The sequence below is a fragment of the Amphiura filiformis genome, chromosome 12 (assembly GCF_039555335.1).
Source record: "Amphiura filiformis chromosome 12, Afil_fr2py, whole genome shotgun sequence".
NCBI classification, from domain to species: Eukaryota; Metazoa; Echinodermata; class Ophiuroidea; order Amphilepidida; family Amphiuridae; genus Amphiura; species Amphiura filiformis.
The window spans coordinates 41,705,373-41,719,186 of NC_092639.1; the positions used below are offsets into that span (position 1 = coordinate 41,705,373).

The 13,814-nt window shown below is 36.2% G+C and overlaps 1 protein-coding gene across 1 annotated transcript in view; it reads right to left on the minus strand.

Annotated features, from left to right (window-relative positions):
- Positions 1 to 13,814, minus strand: part of LOC140166212 (retinol dehydrogenase 14-like) — a 51,860-nt gene that overhangs the window by 36,447 nt on the left and 1,599 nt on the right. The window contains exon 2 of the mRNA XM_072189613.1: positions 9,091 to 9,233. Within this exon, the coding sequence (XP_072045714.1) occupies positions 9,091 to 9,166 (76 nt within the window). The 5' untranslated portion in view covers positions 9,167 to 9,233. The remainder of the gene's footprint in view (positions 1 to 9,090; positions 9,234 to 13,814) is intronic.

A 13,814-nucleotide genomic window follows, 5' to 3' on the forward strand; every position in this document is an offset into this window, starting at 1 on the left:
CTTCGATAAATGTTGGAGGTCAAGACAAAATGCGAAAAAATCCGGAAAAAAATAACTTTTTCGACAGTGTCGGAGCCAAAACGCATAACGTAACAACTAGAACCTCTCCACTTTTTCCTTTCTTTGATAGGTATTAACCATAAGTCAGGTCAACTCCATTTATGCAAAAAATTCCGGAATGGAGACTTTTCTGAGAGTGTCGGAGTCAAAACGTATAACGTAACAAAACAATTAGACCCCCTTGAATTTTTTTCTTTCTTCGATAAATATTAACCGGAGGTGAGGTCAAGTTCATACATGCGAACAATTCCGGATAAAAGAACTTTTCCGACAGTGTAACTTCCAAAACGCATAACGTAACAAAAAATAAGATCCACTCGATTTTTTGTTCTTTCTTCGATAAATATTAACCGGAGGTCAAGTCATGTCCATATATGCGAAAAAATCCGGACTAAAGAGCTTTTCCGACAATGTAACCTCCAAAACGCACAAAAATGTATAGAGCCCAATACGTAACAAAAAATTAGAACCATTTGAATTTTTTCTTTCTTCGATAAATATTAACTGGAGGTCAAGTCATGTCCATATATGCGAAAAAATCCGGATAAAAGAGCTTTTCCAACGGTCTAACCTCCAAAACGCATAAAAAATGTTTGGAGCCCAATACGTAACAAAAAATTAGAACCAATCGATTTTTTTTCATTCTTCGATAAAAATTAACCGGAGGTCAAGTCATGTCCATATATGCGAAAAAATCCGGATAAAAGAGCCTTTCCGACAGTGTAACCACCAAAACGCATAAAAAATGTATGGCGCCCAATACGTAACAAAAATTTAGAACCACTCGAATTTTTCTCTTTCTTCGATAAAATATTAACATATATGTCCATGTATGCGAAAAAAAATCCGGATAAAAGAGCCTTTCCGACAGTGTAACCTCCAAAACGCATAACGTAACAAATAATATGACCCACTCGAATTTGTTTCTTTCTTCGATAAATATTAACTGGAGGTCAGGTCATGTCCATATATGCGAAAAAATCCGGATAAAAGAGCTTTTCCGACAGTGTAACCTCCAAAACGCATTACGTAACAAAAAATTAGACCCACTCGATTTTTTTTCTTTCTTCGATCAATATTAACTGGAGGTCAGGTCCTGTTCATATATGCGAAAAAATCCGGATAAAAGAGCTTTTCCGACATTGTTACCTCAAAAACGCATAAAAATGTAAAGAGCCCAATACGTAACAAAAAATTAGATCCACTCGATTTTTTTCTTTCTTCGATAAATATTAACTGGAGGTCAGGCCATGTCCATATAAAAAAAAAAAATCCGGATAAAAAAGCTTTTCCGACAGTGTAACCTCCAAAACACATAAAAATTGTATAGAGCCAATACGTAACAAAAATTTAGACCCACTCGAATTTTTTTCTTTCTTCGATAAAATATTAACTGGAGGTCAGGTCATGTCCATATATGCGAAAAAAATCCAGATAAAGGAGCTTTACCGACAGTGTAACGCATAAAGAATGTACAGAGCCCAATACGTAACAAAAAAATTAGACCCACTCGATTTTTTTCTTTCTTCGATAAATATTAACCGGAGGTCAAGTCATTTCCATATATGCGAAAAAATCCGGATAAAAGAGCTTTTCCGACAGTGTAACCTCCAAAACACATAAAAAATGTAAAGAGCCCAATACGTAACAAAAAATTAGACCCACTCGAATTTTTTTTTCTTTGTTCGATAAATATTAAATGGAGGTCAGGTTATGTCCATATATGCGAAAAATCCGGATAAAAGAGCTTTACCGACAGTGTAACCTCCAAAACACATAAAAATGTATAGAGCCCAATACGTAACAAAAAAATTAGACCCACTCGAATTTTTTTCTTTGTTCGATAAATATTAACTGGAGGTCAGGTCATGTCCATATATGCGAAAAAATCCGGATAAAAGAGCTTTACCGACCGTAACGCTTATAAAGAATGTATAGAGCCCAACACGTAACAAAAAATTAGACCCACTCGAATTGTTTTCTTTCTTCGATAAATATTAAATGGAGGTCAGGTCATGTCCATATATGCGAAAAAAATCCGGATAAAAGAGCTTTTCCGACAGTGTAACCTCCAAAACACATCAAAAGATGTATAGAGCCCAATACGTAACCAAAAATTAGACCCACTCGAATTGTTTTCTTTCTTCGATAAATATTAAATGGAGGTCAGGTCATGTCCATATATGTGAAAAATCCGGATAAAAGAGCTTTACCGACCTTGTAACGCATAAAGAATGTATAGAGCCCAATACGTAACAAAAAATTAGACCCACTCGAATTTTTTTTTCTTTCTTCGATAAATATTAACTGGAGGTCAGCTCATGTCCATATATGCGAAAAAATCCGGATAAAAGAGCTTTACCGACAGTGTAACCTCCAAAACACATAAAAAATGTATAGAGCCCAATACGTAACAAAAAATTGACCCACTCGAATTTTTTTCTTTCTTCGATAGATATTAACTGGACGTCAGCTCATGTCCATATATGCGAAAAAATCCGGATAAAAGAGCTTTTCCGACAGTGTAACCTCCAAAACGCATAAAAATGTATAGAGCCCAATACGTAACAAAAAAAAATCCAGCCGAAAAACACTGACAAATATTTTGTTCTAAAATTCTCAAATGACTCTAGAAAGAGTCACAAATGACTCAAAATGAGTTACTGGGTCAATATAAAGTAATTCTATAACAAAAACACGCACTAATAACCATAATTTGCTTTAAAAATAACCAGAGCCCAATACGTAATAAAAAAATTCTAAGTCTAGAGAAAAAACACTGTCAAAATTTTGTTTCTAGAAAGACTCAAAATGACTCAAAAGGATTTACTGAGTCAATATAAAGTAATTCTATAACAAAAACATGCACCTAAAACCCATAATTTGCTTTAAAAATAACCAGAGCCCAATACGTAACAAAAAAATCTAAGTCTAGAGAAAAAACACTGTCAAATTTTTTTTTCTAGAAAGACTCAAAATGACTCAAAAGGATTTACTGAGTCAATATAAAGTAATTCTATAACAAAAACATGCACCTAAAACCCATAATTTGCTTTAAAAATAACCAGAGGCCAATACGTAACAAATAAATTCCAAGTCTAGAGATAAAACACTGTCAAATATTTTGTTCTAGAAAGACTCAAAATGAGTTACTGGGTCAATATAAAGTACTTCTATAAAAACACATGCACATAATATCCATAATTTGCTTGAAAAACAACGAGCCCAATACGTAACAAAAAAATGTATAGAGCCCAATACGTAACAAAAACCACTACAGAGGGAGGGAGTATGAATAAAGTAATTTTAATCAAATTTTAGTTTTGTTACGACAGGCGGGATGAATTATTTTTGCCACTTTTTGTTCTAGGTAGAAGAGGTTGAGCCCAATACGTATCAAATTGATACGTACTGGGATTTTGTTACGTATTGGGCTCTTACACACGTACAGTACACCATATCCCAATGTCACCAAACAACTCTTTTAATATGCTGAAGGTGACAACTCACCATAAGAACTCTCAAAATGACCATCCCCCACTTAAAAGTACAAACATCCCCATATACCACATGTCCACATCTCAACTTTTACCAAATAGAACTCCCTCATATAACTCTTTCAAATCGGGTGTAGGTGAAAACTCACCACACTTGAACTCTCCAGATGACCCTCCCCCACTTCAAAGTAGAAACATCTCCAATACATTGACATATATTGCATGCACACCACTTCATCCCATCTTAACATAACACTTCCAATATATGACAACCTATCATATTTCATTATTTGAACTTTCCCAACAACATTAACTCACCATATTTGAACTCTCTAAATAACCCACCCCCAATTTAAAGTACAAACATCCCCAAACATCAATTAACATAACACCCTAACAACATCAGTGCAGTAACACGTTTTCACCAGGGTCAGCCAGCATCAAACTGCAGTATACATGTCTGCAGACTACAATACATGCATGTCTGCTGAATTCGACAACCTCAAAAAGGCCATATATCCTGATGAAAAAGAAGCAATAAAATACATACTTTGAAACTTACGAAAAGCTGATTTTTCTTCCAGAGACATGGTTGCCATGCTCCCCATGAACTAGGCACCAGCCTAAAATACCCTTTAAACTGTTAATTTGTCAAAATTATTGGCAATTCTGAGCAGCATACAGTTAGTCTGCTCCCTGACAGTTGGTGACCTCTGACCTATCATGTGACCATAATTTTGAGGCTAATAATAGCCTCAAAAAAGTTGAGGTTAATTTTAGCCTCAAAATTAAAGCAGGCCAAGACGAGGTTAATTTTTTAGCCTCAAAAACATTTCAGGCTATAAAGACGAGGTTAATTTCTTAGCCTTGTCACCGATAAGGTTAATTTCTTAGCCTCGATGGCTAAGTTGAGGTTAATTTTTAGCCTCAAAAGATATCGAGGCCAAGTTGAGGCTAAGGTAAGGCTTATTTAGCCTCGACTTATGGTAAGGGTAGGCCTACTTGCAGGAAGCAGCTCGGCTCATGAGGTCAACGGCCGGGAGTCAATGCGTGATACGCGTCACCTTTTGCGCTCCGTGTGAGAAGGGCGCGGTGACATGCGCGTGTACGCAACACTAGCAAATCGTGGATCGTGTTAATTGGGTTCCAACGCTGCGTGGCGCAGCTTGTTTACGCCCTGCGTACTGGTCATAAACGGTATTTATGACCAGCAAAAGAGAGCGCAAATCCAATCAGAAACGTCGTTATATCGTGAGTATGTATGAACATAATTTTGCTTGAAATAACTAAATAAATTTCTATTGACATAGTAAACACATACAATATCAATTACATTTCCAAATAGTAAATTCCATGTTGTCTGGGTCAAAGGTCAAATAAAGGTCAACAACAATTGTGATGGAGATGACAATGCTGTGATGGAGATGATAGTGATGTGACGGAGATGATATTTCTACACAAATTCCTATAGAGATTCATCTCCGTCACAGACATTTGATTTCAGTAATGTTTTCACACTACTTGAAAATTAAATTCATACAGATGAGAAGGTCTAGAATTGGTAAGCATTTTCTGATAAACTAAACTGGACTTCGCTGTATCTCAAGATCCGGTGATGTGATGGAGATGATGGTGATGTGACGGAGATGATATTTCTACACAATTCCTATAGAGAATCATCTCCGCCACGGCAAATTGTGACGCCAACTGATGTAGCGGAGATGATGGTTCAGACATTGCTTACGATTAATAGCAAGGTTAATCTTACCCACGTGTTACATATCACCACAACAGCTTGTGGGACATATTCAACCATCATTATTTTCCGGAAAATTTCAACAATAAGACTTATATCAAATTGATCAGAAACGTTTGGAGATGATGGTGAATAAAGGTACGCGCGTGTATACTTGAAGATACCCTCAAAATTGGTAGGAAAAGAGTGCCAATGTGCACCTATTCCGGTTGATGTTTTTTCGTCGTCTGTAAAAGGCAGCGACAGGGTCAAATTATTGACCTCTGATATTTGGTCTTCACCTCCAATCGCTTTTGATGCCAATGTGACGGCAATGATGCAAAACCAAGGGACAGCAATATTTTGACACAAATTTTTGAATTATTCCATAATATTGACTTTAGAAGTGGTTTTAAGCATTTAAACCTTCTTAGACATGATATTTACCCCAGTCAGTGGTAATTTTCACTTCCCACACTTGCTCACAAAAATACTACAAAATCACTAAAATTCGGTGCGTGACATCGGGACATGGGGTTTTCAGGGGGGTCGTCAGATATTGAAGAATTTTTTGACCTTGACCTACCTTGACCTATGCCGTTCACTCCAACTGGGGGTTGAGTGGTGGCATCCGCATCACAATGTCCCGCCAAACTGTTCTGTCATCTGCTGTACGGCTGGCATTTACTATGGAGTTTAGGTCGGTTCTTTTGCAGTCAGCTAGCAGGCAGTCTCTCCACCTCTTTGGCGGTCTTCCTCTAGGTCTGACTCCCTGGATGTGACATTCAAAGGCCATCTTTGGAAGGCGTGAGGGAGGCATTCTCTGGACGTGGCCAAAATAATGCAGTCTCTTCCGGTTATTCTGTCCAAGATGGAAAATTCAACACCCAGGGTTTTTGCGGATGATGGTGTTTCTGATCCTGTCTCTCCGTGTTACTCCCATTATTTTCCTAAGGCACATCATCTCAAAAGTGAGCAGTCGATTCTCATCCTCTCTTTTCAATGTCCAGGTTTCTGCTCAGTATAGCAATATTGACAAAACAAGGACCTTGTAAAGCTCAATCTTGGTGTTGGTTTGGATGTCCTTAGCACTCCAGATACTCTGTAGTCTCTGCACAGCTCCTAGGGCTTTGCCTATTCGAAGTTTAATATCTTCTGAGCAGGATCCTTTTGGGTGATCTTTCCTCCCAGGTATGTGAACTCCTCTACCTGCAGAAGCTGGGTATTGTCAATTGTGATGTTCAGATGGGTGTCTTCTTTGCATATGGCCTGGACTTCTGTTTTAGCGATATTTATTTTGAGTCCAAAAGCTGAGCTGCTTTGATGAATGAGGCTAACCAGTGTCTGGAGGTCTTCTTCACTGTTAGCAATTAGTGCAATGTCGTCTGCAAATCGTAAGTTGTTCACCACTTGTCCTTGGATGTTTACTCCTATGTTGGTATCGTGCAGGGCATACAACATAGTCATCTCCAGTAGGATGTTAAAAAGTTGGGGTGAGATTACACATCCTTGGAATTTTTTGACTCCAAGAAATTAATTTTTCCCCACTTGGATGTTCTTAACTATTTTTATACATACAAAAGTCCATGACTAAGCCAAAAAAGAAAAAAACAATCCGCTTTTAAAACTTTTATGAGCGCCGAAAGTCGCGGGACTTAAAAGTTACTCTTTTCAGAGAATCACCCATTTAGGGTCTAAAAAACACTGATTTTCAAGAATAAGGGTAGTTTTCTGAATCTGAACAACTTGTTCAGGGTACCTTTTCAAATTTTTGGTAAATTACGAGTCCAAAAGGGCATTTTTAATAGCCAAAAACTCATTAGGGGTAAATTCTATATTCAATTATCTTATTAAGGGGCTAAATTTGTTGGTAGGGTATAACTCGTTTAGGGGGTGTTTGAAATCTTTAATAAAATCAAACATGTGGATAAAATTAATGTGGATAAAACTGTTCAACATTGGGTATTACTATTAGAAGCCTGCTGGACCTTCAGTTAAAGCCATATTATAACATTTTCATACAAAATAGATTAGTATTTCTTTGACATGAAATGTTAGCTTTTATTATCAGATGTATCCCTTTTATTTTTGAGCCGAACAACTAAAGCAAAGCAAAGAAAATTGGAATTTACTACAGGCCGATGTCGCCAATAGGTATCACTCCGTTGGTCGTGTTATGGTACAATCCTTTGTTATGTAAATCACAAATTTCATGTCTTCTCTACCAGTCTATAATATCGAATTGATTAATTCGAATTAAACAATTCATCGAGTGGCCATGGGTAGCGCCATTAGACATGTTACAAGACTACCAAGTCAAGTGACAGATGAGGGACCGTACCCACACAATTGAATAGGCACTTTTTTGATAATTTTCATCAAGGTTACTCAAAACTTACCTAGCTAATTTATTATACATCATCAGGGGTCTCTGCCTTTTTAATATGTTATGAAAAACTTAATTTTAAAAATATCTACCGACGGAAATAAAAATCCATCGACGGATAGTCTTGTTATGCTCTCACAAACTTAGAAAAAAATCTGAAAAATCCAAAATTTTGGTCTAAAACATTCCCAAGGTTACTGCTGTCCCATTCAAAAGTACAGGAAGACCACCTACAGCGTTGAGGTCAACTTTCTAGACTTCCTGTCTACTGGCAGTAATGGCTACTACCCAGTGCTAACATCAATGAATTGTTTAATTCGAATTAATCAATTCGATATTATAGACTGTCTACCTGAAGTTATTTATCAACAAAAATCATACATAAAAAGGAGACAATTGGAGAATGACATCCAATAGTTGACAACTTTTTTAAATTTTAAAAGAGCATTAATGGAATACTAAGGCTATAACAGTATATCCCACTCCTTTTTTTTCTGAAACCACAAACTTTCATCATCACATCCTGGTTATGTGGAAGTAGGTCACCACATGTGATACTATCAAGCAATTGCATCATTTTGTTCGAATTGTAATTGATTTTTTACTTTCATTATTACAAAAAATTATTACCAAAAAAACCCCCAGTTTTACAATTCAGATTTTGCATTCTGGGGATATTTTTTGATTTATTGTTGCTGGTCTGTGATATAGCATGTTTTTATTTATATGTGAGATGTGAGAGTGAATTTATTTTGAGGAGAAAAATTTTAGCTTAGGGAGAGAAACAAAACTGCAAGTTTTGTTTAGTAAATTTTGCACAGATTTTATCAGATTTACAAAAAACAAACATACAAACCACATACCCGGCCCAACTTTAAACAGAACAGGTTTTTTTTAAATAGTCACGTTACTTGATTTGACTTGTTCAGGTTTCAACCCTGGATAACGTACGTTAACCCAAGAAAGCCTCTATTGAAGCTTATTTCCATTGGGGTCCATTTGAACTCAGGACATGTTGGGAACAGTCAGGGGTTAACACCCTACTCTTTTCAAAACTGGCTGCGAGATATTCATGTACAGGTATGGCTCTCTGTACATGGGCAGGCCCGTAACCAGGGGGGAAGTATGTACTTTCATGATTCATTAGGCTATATCTAAATGAACCATGGGGGAGAGCGTAAGTCGGAATTTAATCTACAGAGGCTGCCAATTAATTTCAGACATTTTTTTGCCCAAGTCAATATCCCAGCAAAACTACACCACCGGGGATTGGACCCGGGACCTCATGCACTAAAGGCAAGTACCTAACCATTAGGACATGCTCCCGAATGACTTTAAACAATCTATATAACCATATCTCAAAACTAAATATGACAAATAGCTCGAAATAAATATGAAATAAAATATCTTACCTGTATTGCCGCCAGTGACAATAAACGTCTTATCAGCCGGGATCTCATCCCGAGGATAGGTAAGTTTACCTCCCATATCCCTGCAGTAATAATATCAGCTCAGTCTACCAATCACTACAGTATGTACATGTACACAAGTCAACCTGTATGGGGCACAGAAGTGTCAAAGACAGAATTAGTGACTATAATAGTATAGCATGGATAGTGTACATATACAACTTCAGTCAGTCAGTACATAATTATTTTTTATGCAACAGCGATGACCTATAAGTTGTTTAATGAACCAAACTATTTGTATTGTCATATTTGTGCCACGGTATTGTGAAATAATGAATGTAATATCCACAATGTGAAGCCAAGCTTAGATTTATAGAGCTTATAATGAATGAAAATTAATAACCCTTGCAACAAAGCTTACTAGCAGAAGACCATGTACTACATTTATTGCAAATATGATGTATTTCCTGTATAGGGTTCAAATGATTTTATCTACATTTGCAATTGATTTGTCAATATTATTGTGACCTTTCAGACTCATCAATTGAGAATTTTTTTTAAAAAATAAAACCCTTTTTTAATAATGATGTAAACACACATTTTTTGACCAGCTTAAAAATGATAATTGATTGTTGTTGAGCTTTATAACATGTTTAAACTTTGGCATAATCATTTTCTGAAAATTCTACTTATTTTTCATTCTTTTTGATCGTTTAAGGGGTATTACACCCCTCGATAAATTTGTGTCTATTTTGCATTTTTCTCAAAACTAATAACACAGTGGTAACAAAAGTTATGTATATTATAGGGCAAGGAATCAATTACTACACTGGAATTTCAGTGACCCAAGACAAGTGGTTTGTTATTTATGATAAGAAATAAGGTACCGCTAGCATGTACCTTGTTTCCTATCATATATACTGAACCGCTTGTCTTGAGTCACTGAAATTTCAGTGTAGTAATTGGATTCCTTGCCCCAATAATATACATAATTTTATTACCAGTGTGTAATTATTTTTGAGAAAATGCAAAACTAGTCACAAATTTACCACAGGGGTGTAGTACCCCCTTAATGGAGCCAATTTTATGAATTAGGTTGTTGACAAGTGTCTTATTTGACAAGTCAAACACATATCAAACTTTTTTGTTATCTTAATGTAAACAAAGGCAGGTGTTGCTAAAATGAATATCGCAACATTTTCCCATAATTCAAAAAGTGTGAACAACTTGTTCCGAAAAATATCAAAAATTGACTATTTTCTTACAGAAATTACTTGAAAATAGTCAATTTTATTAGCATAAATTGAAATACATATTTCTCATGTTTCTAGGTAGTCGTATTATTTTTGTCACCTATTAAAGCAAATTTCTGAAATTTAATTAGACAAATATATCGTTGACGGACAAAAGTCTGAAGTAAAGTCAACAGGATATGTTTATATTTGTTATCAGTTGATTGAGTATTTTTTCAAGGTTATTTTATTCACATTGAATGCATTGCATATTTCCAAATGGTGAAGGATGAATTAAAGCCATATTATAACATTTTTGTAAAAAATAGATTAGTATTTATTTTCCATAAAATGTCAGATATATATCCCCTTTTAATTTTGAGCCGAACAAGTGAGGTAAAGCATAGAAAATTGGAATTTACGCACTAGCGCCCACGCATGTTATACTCCCGCGGTTGTAATACGGTACGATCCTCGGGTGTGTGTGTATGTGTAACCCGCACGCCGTGTACGTACTGTGCATACGTGTTCAACTAATATTTCCATCGTAATAATAAAACGCCGGTTCCATCGTTTTATTCAAAATCTCGGATTTTGACAAAACTACAGCACCTAAAGTCTTGATTTTTGCAGAGTATCTTTATTGACTAAAGTACAATACAATCGTGTAAAAACCAGAATTTAAAAATAATTTTGAGGGCGTTCTCCTCAGCAAATGTTATAATATGGCTTTAAGATGCATTTTATTATGAAAAAAAAAATACATTTGTCTCAGAAGATCACACGTGTAGCTTTTAAAATGAATTTTAGCTCATTATACACCATTAGACCAGGGGTGTAGCAAGAGTGTCATCAGGGCCCATGGACAAGGAGCAGTGTGGGCCATACAATCTGCTTTATCAGTTCTTATTTCATTTTCGCTTTTGCTTGGGCCCTGGACTTTGTCCACCCTGTCCACCAGCTTACTATACTATACACCCCTGCAAAAAGGCTGAAAGCTTGTGCAAGGTTATTTGTTTCACATTAGGTCTTTGGTCAGTTGTTTTGTTTTATTAATTTCATGTATTCTTTTCTTCACAGTTTGGTAGGTCAAGTTCTGTTTAAATTTTTTTAAAAGTGATAGCCAGTTGTTGCTCATTTAGTCATGGCAGGGGCGGATTTAGGGGGGTGCAGCCGGCGCGCGCCCCCTCTATTTTTTCTAGCAAAGGGCGCCGGCCTAACTTAAAAAATACAAAAAATGAAAGAAATTACAAAAAAATGAACAAATTCGGCCATGAACAGCAAACAATGGGCCAAACCTGTTGAGTTTTCGAGGGGTAACCCCCTTAACACAATTTTTTCGTAAATCGACCAAAAAGGCACCCCTCTATCAAAAATTCCTGGATCCGTCCCTGCATGGTGAACACTTTGTACATAATCATACTTGCCCCTTGCACTTGAAGCTATCACTGAAGTATCTTAATGTGTAGTGCTTTAATATTTTACACACATATAATAATAAATAATAATAAAAGAGATTTATATAGCGCATCATACAAAAGTCTCGATGCACTTTACAGAGCACCAGGCCCGTACGCAGGATTTTTTTTGGGGGGGTGCTGATTTTGAAAAAGTGGACTTTTTTGCCAAGGGGGGGGGGGCGATTTTGTGAAAAGTGGACTTTCTTCCCTAAATTTGGACCTTTTTTGACCAAAAAAGTGTAAAAAACCTGATTTTTTTGATCGCTACGCTCGCAAATTCTGAAATTTGGGGACTTTCTGTATACTTTTGCAAATTTGGGGAGGTGTGGTCGCACCCCCCGCACCCCCCCTGCGTACGGGCCTGCAGAGCACACATACATAAAAGTAAAAACAAAATAAGTGTACAAAAATCCTTAAAGAAATACACCTTAAAATACAAACTACATTAATTAGGCTACACCAAGCATCCCTCACAAGGAAGGAATGAAGAACATATATATAGTGAAAGACGCATGGTAGCAAAACATATGCATACAATAAGCAATATAAACAAAGACCTTATACAAAGACATATACCACATCCCTCTTCACACCCCAACACTCCCCCCTAACAAATGCACCATTGCCGGCAATTTGGTCCACTGTCACAAGACACAATATCAAGTTGTTCATGGGGTATTTTGGTCCTGATTCTTGTTTGTACTTGACAAGTGACACTTCTTCAGGAGTATCATGAAAATATTATATTACATGTATCATACTTCCTTCAAAAAATGCCAGATTTGAACATTTTGTACCAAAAAACTGGACCTTGTGTAAACTTTTCTTTCAAAAAAGGCTGATTTTCAACTCTCTTAAACAGAAAAAAATGGACTTTTTAAAAATTTGGATTGGCATTTTATGGGGTGGGGAGGGTGCATCGCAACCCAGGGGCGGATTTAGGGGGGGCGCAGCCGGCGCGCGCCCCCTCTATTTTTGCCTAGCAAAAGGCGCCGCCCAACTGAATTTTTAAAAAAATGAAATAAATAAAAAAATGAACAAATTCGCCATGAGCAGCAAACAATGGGCCAAAACCGTTGAGTTTTCGAGGGGGTAACCCCCTTAACACCATATTTTGCAGGGATTTTTGTCGTTGACCAAAAGGCGCCCCCTTTATCAAAAATTCCTGGATCCGCCCCTGCAACCTTTACATATCCTGGCTACAGCTTAAATCACACACTCTGGTTCTGATACATCAATTAATTTTTACTTAGTTAACATTAATTTTTATTAATTGTCTTTGGCATATAGCCAATATGATCACCTTGTAGCCTAGTGCATGATAAGATCATAGTGTTTATGATTATAATATAGTTCACACGACTTCGCCTATATCAAATAAACAGGTCAAATAGGCTTGTCTGGTATTCTGGAATAGACTGAACACAATAAATAGAGGACTTGCTGCCTGTATGTGTGATATAGCGAGTCACAATGCAATAACTGAAACAGAAATAAAAGTATATTTACAACTGTTATCAAACACCATATATAATTTACTTGTATAGCATGCAAAATCAGCCACCTTTGCATCTCTCTCACCCCACACATACTTTAAAAGATGCATATTTTAATTCTGGATAAGACCTAACTAAAAAAAAAGTAGTTTGTTTGTCCTCATCCGACCGACCCTAATCTGGAAAATCTAGCAAAAAAGTGTTGTTGTTTTTGTTTTACTGTACAAAAGAATAGCGACTCTAATTTTGGAAATTCCAGAAAATTCTGTTTGATAGTTATTTTTTTTTCTCTATCAAAATTGTTGACATCCTGAAAAGATTTTTACCATTGTTTTTACACTTCTTTTAGAAACATGAATGAAGTGGTATACAGTAGAGAAATATCCCAATTCACATCTATTGGGGGCTATTTATTAAGCTAATTAAAGGTATACAGTCATGTTTTGTTTTTATGTTCTGTTTTCTATCTTAGATTGAGGCTTAACATTAAAACAATATGTTTCAAAATTTTGAGTTGCATTGCTGCAGCAGTTTTGATA